This window comes from Alosa alosa, chromosome 10 (assembly GCF_017589495.1).
Source record: "Alosa alosa isolate M-15738 ecotype Scorff River chromosome 10, AALO_Geno_1.1, whole genome shotgun sequence".
In the NCBI taxonomy this organism is placed as follows: Eukaryota; Metazoa; Chordata; class Actinopteri; order Clupeiformes; family Clupeidae; genus Alosa; species Alosa alosa.
Genome location: NC_063198.1, coordinates 25,581,695 through 25,593,448, shown reverse-complemented (window position 1 = coordinate 25,593,448; position 11,754 = coordinate 25,581,695). Strand labels below are relative to the sequence as shown.

At 41.6% G+C, this 11,754-nt stretch overlaps 2 protein-coding genes across 2 annotated transcripts; one reads left to right on the top strand and one right to left on the bottom strand.

Moving 5' to 3' along the window:
• Positions 1 to 1,236: 1,236 nt before the first annotated feature.
• On the top strand, positions 1,237 to 3,514 carry mkrn2os.2 (MKRN2 opposite strand, tandem duplicate 2). Its single transcript, XM_048254968.1, has 4 exons — positions 1,237 to 1,749; positions 2,121 to 2,170; positions 2,295 to 2,463; positions 3,083 to 3,514. The coding sequence occupies exons 1-4, from the start codon at positions 1,547 to 1,549 to the stop codon at positions 3,321 to 3,323; spliced, it is 663 nt and encodes a 220-aa protein (XP_048110925.1). The 5' UTR covers positions 1,237 to 1,546; the 3' UTR covers positions 3,324 to 3,514.
• A 1,423-nt stretch (positions 3,515 to 4,937) lies between these two features.
• On the bottom strand, positions 4,938 to 9,974 carry tsen2 (TSEN2 tRNA splicing endonuclease subunit). Its single transcript, XM_048254948.1, has 11 exons — positions 9,386 to 9,974; positions 9,229 to 9,295; positions 9,028 to 9,067; positions 8,347 to 8,905; positions 8,098 to 8,175; positions 7,244 to 7,294; positions 7,011 to 7,149; positions 6,303 to 6,339; positions 5,968 to 6,079; positions 5,526 to 5,615; positions 4,938 to 5,330 (listed from the first exon to the last, which is right to left on the bottom strand). The coding sequence occupies exons 1-11, from the start codon at positions 9,569 to 9,571 to the stop codon at positions 5,271 to 5,273; spliced, it is 1,419 nt and encodes a 472-aa protein (XP_048110905.1). The 5' UTR covers positions 9,572 to 9,974; the 3' UTR covers positions 4,938 to 5,270.
• Positions 9,975 to 11,754: the final 1,780 nt, after the last annotated feature.

Sequence of the window (11,754 nt, the reverse complement as noted above, 5' to 3'; positions counted from 1 at the left end):
CTATAAGCTACACCTTTGAGAGCCTAAAAGGCACGTTAATAGCCAGCTCAGGACGCGATTTTGTTCAGGTCGGATTCATTTACGGTTGGCCCTGGGTGCATGTAGTCTTTTCTGACAGTCCGTTTCAAAAAGGAGCAATTAGACTTTTTGTCGTTCGCTATCGCATAATTTAGGACTTGTCTGTACTATGTCCGCCGAGGTGTCCCGTTATTCACAATTAACGAACGAGGCGGAGGCAGAGAACTCCCGACACACAGCACCCGAGTTTGTGGGATAACTAGTAAACAGCTTCAGTAACGTGCATCAATCGGGAATTCGCTAAATGAAGGAAGTGGGTGCTTTACTTATTGATCCGGATCAAAGAGACAATAGCTTACAAAGTGGTGTTTTTGTAACTTCAGTGTAGATGATTGTGATTCACTGCAACTTCAGCAATATAGGCTACCTTCCTTACCTTCGAAAAATAGCTCCGTAGGCTACAGCTGAAGCCCAGTCTGCCTCAGTGAGAATCCTAAACTTTGTCTGTGTTCAGTCTTCGATCCTGATTGGCTGCATTCGTGCTAACGAACAAATCAGACTGTGTAGTGGGCGGGACAATGCTCTTGACCACAGAGTAGCAAATTCAGGGAGTGAGAGACGCTGAGACGCTTTACAGACAAAGTAGCGCGTTTCATTCTTTATCCATTTCAATATCGGCTTATCGGTGGAAAAAATGACCGATACCAATTATTATAAAAAGGCTAAATATCGGCCCTAATAATCGGTCAAGCCGATAATTGGTCGACCCCTACACATAATACAGATGCACTGTCTGTTCTCAAAAGGCTCAGAATTGCATTTCAATGTGTCTTCTATCACACAGGGTCGCTTTGTTCTGTCCATCTGCTGTTGTGGGGGTTAAGGATGAAAATCGTATTGCATCATGCACAGGCTCTCTCCTGTGCTCCGATTGCCACTCATGCATAGCCTTCAATTGAACTAATTGAAAAAAGAAACACTAACTGTTTCTTATCTCTCCACTGAGCATGTCTTAATTAATCTTGTAATTAAAAGGAAATTGAATAGTTTTATAATATTGTGGAACATGTTTCTGGTTGATAAATTGCAATTAAACATTATTTAATTTATCCATTCATCCCTCGTTAGTGTATAATTTATTCATCATGTTGATGTGATTTATCTGAGCACACAATACCTTCTCTGAGACCTTTACATCTACTTTAAACTCTGGGATGGATCACACTACAGAAAGCTGTTATAAAGCAAGATCCCATTCCCTGAACCCATTTAGAATTGTAACCGACCAGACAGTTTCCATAAAAAACACATGGCTGCTGCTCCCTCTTGGCATTAATACACAAATGGGTACTGCTACTCAGCAGGTATTGGGTTATGTGAAACCGGATAGGCTAATGGTTACAAATAAGGGTGTCTGTGAACGTCACAAACAGATACTACTAGATCACCCTCCACAGCCACTGGTGTGTGAAGGTATAGGAGCCAGCGTTATCGTTCCTGGACGTTGCTGTGTCCATGTGTGTTCTCCATGGATAAGAGTGTGGTGAGGTTCAGCCACTGCAACAAGGATATCTTTTGTTTCTTCGTGCCGGAGGAATGCCCCGAGTGTGGGCTCAGCTTCAGCGGCCGGCGGCTGGAGGAGGCACCCGTTAGCATACCTGACCCTTTCTGCAACGGACACACATCTCCATGCTCCTTCCTGGTGGCTCCAACAGATGAAAACAAACTCAGGTGGGTTGTTCAGTTACACATTATAGACCCTTTCAACAATAAAAACAAAAACAATGCTTGAACGTTCTATTTGGGCCCCAATCTACTTCCTCTGCATTAAGATAACATATGGAATGTTAAAATGGAAGCCTTGTGGGGCCAACTATGATGCTGATAATGGAACTCTCTTGAAAGGGTCTATAATATTTATTTGTGGAAAATGTAAACAATTCTTGGAATTGTCTTAAGCATTTTTTGTTGATGTGGGGTTCTACATGTTACGTTCAGCTAGTGTTGTACACTACTTCCTCTTTAGAACATGATGCTGTGAGGGTTGGGTTCAGCTACTATTATGCAATTTGATTCCAATCTGATGCTTATTTCTAAAACAGAGATTTTGATGGAGGATTTGATCTTCATACAGGCATCACCAACACTAAGGGTATGAATTCATTCATGGCTGATAAAATTGTATACATCAATATCAATTCATTCACAAGAGAAATGCACATAATGTGTTTTCATATTTGCTATGAAATCTTATATGATCTTTCTCTACAATGTAGGTGTGGTGTTTAACTATACCAAAGTCGGAGTGCGCAGAGATTACCAGGGCTGGGAGAGATGCATCAGCATTCCTCTGGTCCAGCCTGACATGTACAACCTCATAGACCAGTGGGATCAGTACCTGGAGAAGTTCTCCACTGCCCAGATGTGGGACCCGGTCTGGCAAAGGTACATTTGCAGTTTTTATTATTTATGTTTCTATATCTCTTGCTTATCAATTTTAGATCTGGTCATTTTAAAGCAGAAAACTACGATATCTGTCTTGATTCAGTTATGCTGATGATCAGATGTGTGCACAGATTGCTAGAAAGCTTTTCTTAAAGCAACATCAAAGAACTTTCCCTCTGTCGCACGCACGCTATTTGTTTATCCAGCACCGGCTTTGCAAATAACGATGTCCACAGACAAGGTAGAATATGTTGCTCGATTTATGAAAGTATGATGTATTGCGACATCAGATTTGATGGGGATCAATAAAGTATCTATCTATCTATCTATCTATCTATCTATCTATATCAGATGCAAGTCAAATTTGTAGTTTCTTATGTCTCATTCCATCGAACTACAGATCCGCTACCCGATCTGGCAAACTTACATAGTGTGGTTATAGCCGATAGAGGGGTCGCAAGTTTAATGCAGAAGTGCTGTTCACCCTGTTACAAGTTGATGAACCACTGAAACGATTTTGGAAACATTATTTTAAGGTACAAAAAACTCTTTGGTGTTGCTTTAAAACACACACACACACACACAAAAAAAGCTGAGTATTTCTTGGTGTCTCTTACAGCTTTAATGAGGAGACCCACAACTGCTACAACTACACACTCATGTTCATAAACTGTGTGTTAGCAACTCAGGGCAAACGTGCCCTCAGCAAAGATGAGTTCACAAAGAGTTTTGTGCTTCCTCGGATAAAGCGGGCATCCAAATACACCACCCTCTGCAGAGAGATCTCCCAGAACCACTTCTATATCGTGGACAGTCCTCAGAAGAAGACCAGTGAGACAGATGCAGATTGCAAGACTTAATATTGGGAGGACTGTTGTTGGGCACTCCATGCTGCTTTTATAATGCCATTTATGAACTTGACCCCATCAGGACCATAATGTTACAACCAGACTAACCAAGTGTGGAGTACATGTTTATCTGTGCCTATCCATATACAATAACTGGTTCATTATATCTGAATCCAATGACATAGACTCTTACTGTAGTGTTACAGACCTATTGGTAGAGGTGTACAATCCATGTCTTTCTGTGAAGATTTCCTGGAGTCAGAAAAAAGGTCTTACACACAACCAATTAAGAAAAGACTTCAGAGGACGCGCATCGACATCATTGTTATGTTACTCACTAGCAGATATGATAAAAAATGGAATATAATGCATCCCGCTGGCACAGCAGTATAAATAATTGAAATTGGGCTACAGCCACAGTTAAACAAACTGAAATGATTTTCACTCAATGAATCCTGGCCCTGCACGCACACCCTGTCTCACAGCAACAATAGGACAACATGAGCGTGACCAACCCAAATGACCTAAACTACAGATCCGCTAGTAGTATCTACTAAGAGCTGCCTGCCTGATTAGCCATGTACATGTGGGGATCCCATTACCCACTAAGCGGTCTCACAATTAAAGCTGCAGGGGAGTTTTGGTCTAAAACTAGAGACTACCCAAAAGGCCATGCAAAAACTTTACCAACAGCCAAATGTGCACTAGTAACTGCTAATATGCTGAGACTGGCATCACCTGTTTAAAGATTTTCTTGCATTTTCATGGAGTGCTCCATCCAGGAACATTGAACTAATGCCTATGCAGGGGGGGCTAGAGGGAATGGCTGGACTTTCTGTTCTTTATATGCCCATATAAATGAAGATGACAATAACTGTAATAATATACCTAAAAAGTTGCAAATTATTGCATTGAGTTTAAAAAAAAAAAAAAAAATACAGGCTGTGCTGTGACAGGTGTTCATTTAAGCATTTAAATGGTCTGCATCTTACCTCCTGTTGCAAAAGACTTTTGTCTGTGTTCAGTAAATGGTCTTTGACTTCAGAGCATTGCAAATTATTGCTTGAGTTTAAAAAAAAAAAAAAAAAAAAAAACATACAGGCTGTGCTGTGACAGGTGTTCATTTAAGCTGCAGCAAAGACTTGTAAATGGTCTTCTGAGCATCTTACCTCCTGTTGCAAAAAACTGGCATTAGCCCCTCTCGCACTGAAGGGACTTTTGCAGTTCCTAGCACCCCTTTTTACGCACATTTGGACAGCATGGGACCGGGGATTAAAGAGTTCCTCTGACAGCAGTTCCTAAACTATTTGAGCTCCTATTTTGTGGAAGGGTCTTTTCCCAGTGCATAGGAACCATGACTGATGTGCATGACAAGGCTCAGAAATACCATTTTTAAACTTTTTTTTTTAATGCTTCCTGATATACCAAGCTTGTAGTTCGTCAATAACATCAGTAGCTAGTAACTAAATAGCAATGCTGTCGGTTTCATTACTTTATGTTCATGTAGTAATTGGGAACTCTGTTCTAGGGGGTAGCCTCTCCAGTTAGTAGTTGGTAAAACTGTTGTGTCCGAATGCACTATAATAAAGCTATGCAACATCCACAAATGTGCTCTACGGCGAAATATAGATGACGTTTGTACATTTATTCAGGATAAAAGGATTGTACATCTCAAGTGACTGTTTAGCAGAGTATTCCAACAACAATTGGTCTCCAAACAATTAACGGAAAATCGGACTTCCAGATTCTTAAAACAGCTGCAACAAATGTTCATTGGCAAAAGAATGATTAAAGCAAATAAAGTCCACTCAACTGACAGAAAGTTGCAACATTTCTTCTAACGTCCATGTGGACTTTGGCCGTGTCTCAACTCTTGTAGAGGAGCTGCTCCACAGCTGTTGATTTGTTCTGACCGCCTTTGTAACAGTGACAGTAGTAATTCAGCCCACATCTATATGTCTAGATTTCATCTTGGTCGGTGCGCTCTCGTGAGGATATCCATCTGCTCAAAATAATCTCCTGAAACAACAACAGTGTATTAGTAAAGTACAGTACCATCAAAAGTCTTCAGCCCCATGCTAAAGCTGACTAAAAAGAGGAATAAAAAAAATTAAAAATCATCTTTTGGAAACTTTAGCATGGGGCTGAAGATTTTTTATAGATACTGTAAATCAAATAAACTACTGAAACAAGGAAAGAGCTATCAGATCTCACCTGCACTTTAATCTTCTTGATGCATTCTGGAGAGCAAAGCATCTCTTCAGTCATGTTCAACGGAATAACAACATAGCAAAACATCAGCTCCTGTAAAGCAGAGTACACTTAAGTACATGCCCCAATTCTACATTACACTGTATAATGAAAAATATATGTTCATTGTGCTATGTGTAGAATTCATTGTTATGTGTAAAACTATTTATTTTTCCATGCCATGGCTGCAGCCTTGCAGCACCTTCTGTAAAACACTGATGTCTGTATACATCTGTCCCTCAGAGTGATGCACAGTGCATTCCCCTAAAGTAATCAATTATGTGATTTTGCAGATTTGATAAAGGCTGTGCACTGTAACGTCGGTTGTTAATTTATCGGTTGTAAATTTATGAAGAGATCAGAGTGTGTGGCTAGAGATTTTGCAGACTGCCAGGTTGTGTCCTACCTTAGAGACATTACCAGTTATCCTGCTAAGGGCTGCCAGTGAGCGCCAGCTGAAAGGTCGCAGTGTTGCCCCCTTAAAGGACTCATCTACCCTCTCCACCACCACTGAGTAGCTGCACAGCAAAGGGACGTCAAAGAGAACATGGTCAGAGACACAGAGGTGTGAAGACAGTGGGGTCTGCTTAGAATCAGATAGTCAACGGGGGGGACTTCCAAACAATTGGATGACCTAAATCCTGAAAATGCCTCCATATTTTGTTATATACATACAGTATGCATTTGTTTGAAGTCCCACTTATGTCTTAACTTTCAAAATGATAAATGGGAGAAACCAACCTGGCATGATAAAAAGGTGGTCCTTTCCGGTAGAGCACTGCAGAAGACAAAACATTTACAGCTCTGGAAGATCACCAACCCAACAGACTGTAACTCTATTGGGCATCAGACAGACAGTGTCTTGTGTCACATGTGACCACGACTGGCTATTCCATACACAATGAGCACAGCTTGTGGTCAGACGCCAGGAGTCGGTCCCCCTGTCACGGTCATCATCTTAACAGCACTCAGGCAGGTGAGGAGCATGAGGAAGGCTGTGCTGTAGTACCGCTGAATAATTTAGCTGCCGCCGCTGAGTGTTACTTAAACCCTGGTGGAAAATCTCGCTCAGTGACTCTGGCCTGGCAAAGTTTGGCACCAGGAAAGAGAGAGAGCACATGATCGTCTAGTCAATAGAGTCAAAGACTTTCCATTGAACGTGAGCAGGCTCCAGGGTACGGGGCAAGGCCAGGTCATAAATGTTTCAGCTAGGGGGCCAGAGTTGTAGCAAGTGAATACATGGCAGAAGTTAGAAGATGGCAACCCTTTGGCTACGTGTTTAGGACTGTCACCTTGAAATACAAGATTTGTGTATGGAGTTGCCCCAGGAATACACATAACTGTTCTCATTTGAAAGACAGCATTAAAGATACTTATTTTGGAGAATGTGGCAGAAATTACACCCAAACAAGGTCACACAAATACAACATATTAAAAGTTGATGCTCACTGAAATCAGAACCGTATTTCACTCCTGTCTTAGGAATCCATCCTTTGGAGCGAAAATAATGGTAAGCCACATAGGTGGTCTCAAAGTTAGGCTGCATCGAACGAAACATTTCCCACATCTGGACAATTGACAGTGGTTCCTGCAAAATACAGCAGTGGCAGTTAAAAAGTACTAATATTATTATACACAGTAAATATGTTTTTTTTTTCCCTGAGAGGGGGATGGAAGATTACCTCATGGTCATAAATCGACAAGCAGCCCAAAGCATAGACCAGGAAGAATGCCTGAAACATGTATTGAACAAATGGACAAACACTTAAGTAAGTGGCTAAGATCTGCAATAACAATAGTTCACTTAGTACATCATAACCCCCCACTCAACATTTTTCTGCAGGGTGTAGGAGTGCAGGGTTAATTTGGGAAAACACTCCAAATTCATTAGGTTTAAAACAACACTGGCTATTCAACACAACTGAGCCCTTATTGGTGAACTTCACCATAGCATGCCATAGAGCAGTGACAGGAAAAATGAAACAGTCCAAACTCCAAAGACTGATCTCAAAAGTGGTGTCAACAATAAAAACAAAAACAATGCTTGAACATTCTATTTGGTTCCCAATCTACTTCCTCTGCATTAAGATAACATATGGAATGTTAAAACGGAAGCCTTGTGGGGCCAACTATGATGCTTATAATGGAACTCTTGAAAGGGTCTATACTGATCTCAAAAGTGGTGATCCCTTGACTATCCCCCTCCAGCAGCTGCTCTTGGAAATGAAGCGAATAAATCCCACTCGTGGCCTGGAATAGAGATGTCAGCACGTTGGCACTGCGGGGAGGCCCGTTGTAACACTGCCACGTGGAGAGAAGGCACAGGAGGCCCAAAAGCTCGCCACTTTCACAGCCTTGTCAACTGTTTATGTTGGCCTGCGCCAAGGTTCTCTTCCCGCTACAAAACCAGCTGTGGCAATACAAGCTTAATTGGGCTTCTATTGTCTTTCCCCCCACACAAATTATTGCGGATACACAGTAAAAATAGTCAGCCAGAGTACTACAGATGATTAACAGTCGCCAGGGTTTGGCTCACCTCCTCCAAACTCAGCTGTAGGTATTCAGTAATCCTGAAGGGGTTAATTCGGCACACTAATTTCCCTGTGCCATTGGCCTGGAGGAAACAAACCATTGTTTTAAACACAATAGGTGCATTTGTTTCTAGTCGACTGTTCACATAACATGACAAACTAACTCTCTTTTCATGCTCTGATACTGTGGAAAGTAGCATGTGTAATATAATGAGTAAAATAGAGAGCACTGCAGTGCTTACACGTGTATTTACATTTCTCAGGCTTGATGTGGACTCCTCATTGTCATCCTGCTCCTCGACAAGAACATACTCAACACCCTGAACGCCAGCTTTGTTCTGGGTCGCAGCCTCCAGCTGACTGTCCCGCAGCCGACAGCCACAGTGGACGATCCAGTCGTCGTGCCTCAGACACCTGATTTGGGACAAGGTCTTCTGGTCTAGCTGCTTGGGCTCCTCTGGGTACAGACTGGCTAAGGGGTCGTGCACAGGGTTCCCTTGCCGTCGAGGCCTCTTAGCCTCAGGAGGGTTTTCACCTGCACCTTCATATGCATCGCTGAGACGTTCATTTCCAGAAGGTGCCTTTGATGAAGAATCAAGGAAATGTACAGTTGTGTCCAAGTATGACTCTGCGTTTTCCTGTCCATGAGGGCTGAGAGGGGTCTCTGCATGTCCATTTTCCTGATCCTTACTACTTTCTGTTACAAGGAATTCCACAGGCTGGGATAACCTTTCAAGGGTCTGATCGACAACCTCCTCTTCCAAACCTTGAGCCTGCAAAGCCTCCTGTGCCAATTGCACCTGTGTTTGATACCTAAAACGTCAAAAAACAAATCTGGTTTATGAAAGAATTACAGCACTAGTTCACCTACAAAATGCATGTATGAGATATGTAGGCATATGAAGTACATGACAGTCCAAATTAGGCAAAAGCACCTGGAGTGGGAGATGATGGGGAGATAGAGGTCACCATGATCTACAAGGGCAAGCAGGAAAACTTTTAAAATCATACAATCAAGCGCATGTTTATAGTAGGCCTACATTTATGTTGATTCAAAGGCTCATTAACTTTATGTGAATCCAATTTATGTTAAATGTTTTTTGATTGTACACAACAAAAATAGGCCATGAACTCACTTTTCCACCGCTCAGACAGGCTATGTTCTGGTCTGCTTCTAGACAAAATGCCCTTGCCAAAGTAGCCCTGTGTCAAGAGTATGTAGTCTATTTACAACTGATGGTATGGCACGTATAAAACACAGGACAACACACATGGTATATTCTGCCGACCTACCTTACTGTACAGGGATTGTATATAGTCTGGATGCCTCACAATTACGTGATTATTGATAAGTTCGGCTTTGAATACAAGATGATGCCGGTGTGCCGCATCCTGATCGAATGTTAATACAGGCAGAGGCGCCTCATAAACTTCATAAACTCTTGCACGTCGTTTGGGAGCTTGAAAAACAGCTTCCATCAAAGCGCCACGAAGCTCTGCAACGACCTCTTTGGGATTATTGAGCAATTATAATGGTTAAAGATTTGCAGTCAATGGTGCATCTCCATGCCGATTAGTTGATCGTGATGCACGACAATCATTCACCCAGGAACTGACAGCAAACGAAAATGTGCCTACGGGTTAGGCTAGTAAGCTAATGAGAAGTAGGCTAACTAGCAGGACTGCAAACGAACCGAACAATAAAAACAAAAGTATAGGTACAAATGTACACTTGCCTAGACTCACATTACAGTAGCCTATCAGTAAAACTGCATGCGTGTGTGTATTCCCACAGCTGGAAACAGACTTGTGCGAGTCAACAAATTTCAAGCGTGTCACCGTGTGTGTTACCGCTATTCTTTCCCGTGGAGTGCAAAGAGGGACATTAGTTCCTGCATGTTTGCCTAATAGCTGAACATGGACCACAGGCTACTTATGCCGTTTAATTGATTGCTTGTTTTAATGAAAATAGCAAATTTCCATCTCATTAAGTCACCAATAAACCAAATAATGCACGTTATTATTCACGACGAATATTTGAGAGCAGGTTAAAGCTATATGGGCTGCCAAGTGGACATGGTTTAGGCCTACAAACAAAATATCTAATTTGTTCTAGTACAATTAATTACAGTAATTAATTTTCAAGTGGAATATAGCGTGTACGAAATCCAACAGCGACAAAATAGGCCAGGCTACAGAGATGACACTGTTCACCATCATGACCAGTAGAGGGAAATATCAAATAGGCTAACATTTGCACTAGAAGCACCTTTGTAAATCCAGATTGAAATGGCAACATTTTTTGGACAAAACCCAACAGTCAGAAAAATAAAACAAACAAATATGCAGTGTAAACAAGAAGGGTTTGTTCTACAATAGTCACTTGTCAGGCTACATGTTTCCGTACATGTGTTTTATAGGTCTCCATCTCTGCCAGCCTTGTGCACCACCCAGTAGGGGGCAGATCTGGTACATTTGTCTGTCTGTCCATCTGTATGTGTGTCTGCTTGCAAAACTTAAGTAGGCCTATTTGTCTGATTTTCATCACATTTTTTAAAAATATACAAGATAGAGGGTCTTGGTCCTCCTTCATGATGACATCCAGATACAGGATCCCCCTCCGCAAGTTCTTTACTGTGAAAATTGCAGTTTGCAGTTGCCAAACTTCTTGTTTACTATTTTATTTTTGACCAGGGTTGCAATGACCTACCCATTAAGTACAGTCATTCTTGTTTATCTGTATTTTGCATAACCTAGTTATTGACTATACTTTTTGAACCAAAACTTTTTTACACGCTGACACAAATCTGATTTTTAGCTTTTATGCTGTGCTGGAGTCATAGCAATAGGGCACGGGACTGGCATTTGGCACAAACGCACTAGGGGTTTTTGTGTGCATCTAGGGCCTAGTCCACACGTACCAAACCGATCTTTTTTTCCTCCGTCTTCCCTGGAACCGTATCAAGAATATTTGCGTTCAAACGGATCCATCTCAACACGACTCAACACATTACTTCAAACCCCAGGCCTATAGGTGGCACTGTTTCTTTACAGAAATTGACCAAAACTTGCGCTTTACAAACAGACAGAATAGGCTACAACGAAATGGCTAGTGCAAGGAAACCAGAATTGTTTGTGTGGACTGATGGTGAACTGTCAACTGTAAAACTAATAAACTTTATTTTACTGTTTGTGAAGGGTGCAGTCCCGTCCTTTATTTGGCTAACGCAGGTAGGCCTACTAATCACCTTTAGTTTCTTTGGTTGTAGGATAGTCCGTGATTCACATTAGTTTTGGCTATCACCGCAATTAGGCTACTAAACGCAAGGCTTACCCAAGTTCTAGGCTATTCTGTCGCCACATTTAAAAATATTGCTATAAAACCTTCGTTAGTAACAGTCAATACTTTTGCCTGCATCAAATCGCGCATTTGCATTCAGTGTGCTACCATCGGCTTAACGTGAGTTCTAAGCGTCTTTGTATGCTTATATCTGATTTCACTCGACTGTGAATGCATGTATATATGTTGTAAGACATGTAAAATAAATGAATGACACTGGCACTACGCACAAATTAATAGCCTAAACTTACACCGCACTTTCCTAAGTTCTCTCGCGTCACTGACCGTAGCTAGAATGCATAAAAAAACACCGGGAAAAACA

Excerpts from the sequence above, each read along its gene's own strand:
- mkrn2os.2 (XM_048254968.1), top strand. The coding sequence starts at position 1,547 with ATGGATAAGAGTGTGGTGAGGTTCAGCCACTGCAACAAGGATATCTTT. Across the intron at positions 1,750-2,120 it reads ACAGATGAAAACAAACTCAG|AGATTTTGATGGAGGATTTG; the intron begins GTGGGTTGTTCA and ends TTTCTAAAACAG. Across the intron at positions 2,464-3,082 it reads TGGGACCCGGTCTGGCAAAG|CTTTAATGAGGAGACCCACA; the intron begins GTACATTTGCAG and ends TGTCTCTTACAG.
- tsen2 (XM_048254948.1), bottom strand. The coding sequence starts at position 9,571 with ATGGAAGCTGTTTTTCAAGCTCCCAAACGACGTGCAAGAGTTTATGAA. Across the intron at positions 7,150-7,243 it reads TGTCGATTTATGACCATGAG|GAACCACTGTCAATTGTCCA; the intron begins GTAATCTTCCAT and ends TGTATTTTGCAG. Across the intron at positions 5,616-5,967 it reads TAACTGGTAATGTCTCTAAG|GAGCTGATGTTTTGCTATGT; the intron begins GTAGGACACAAC and ends TCTGCTTTACAG.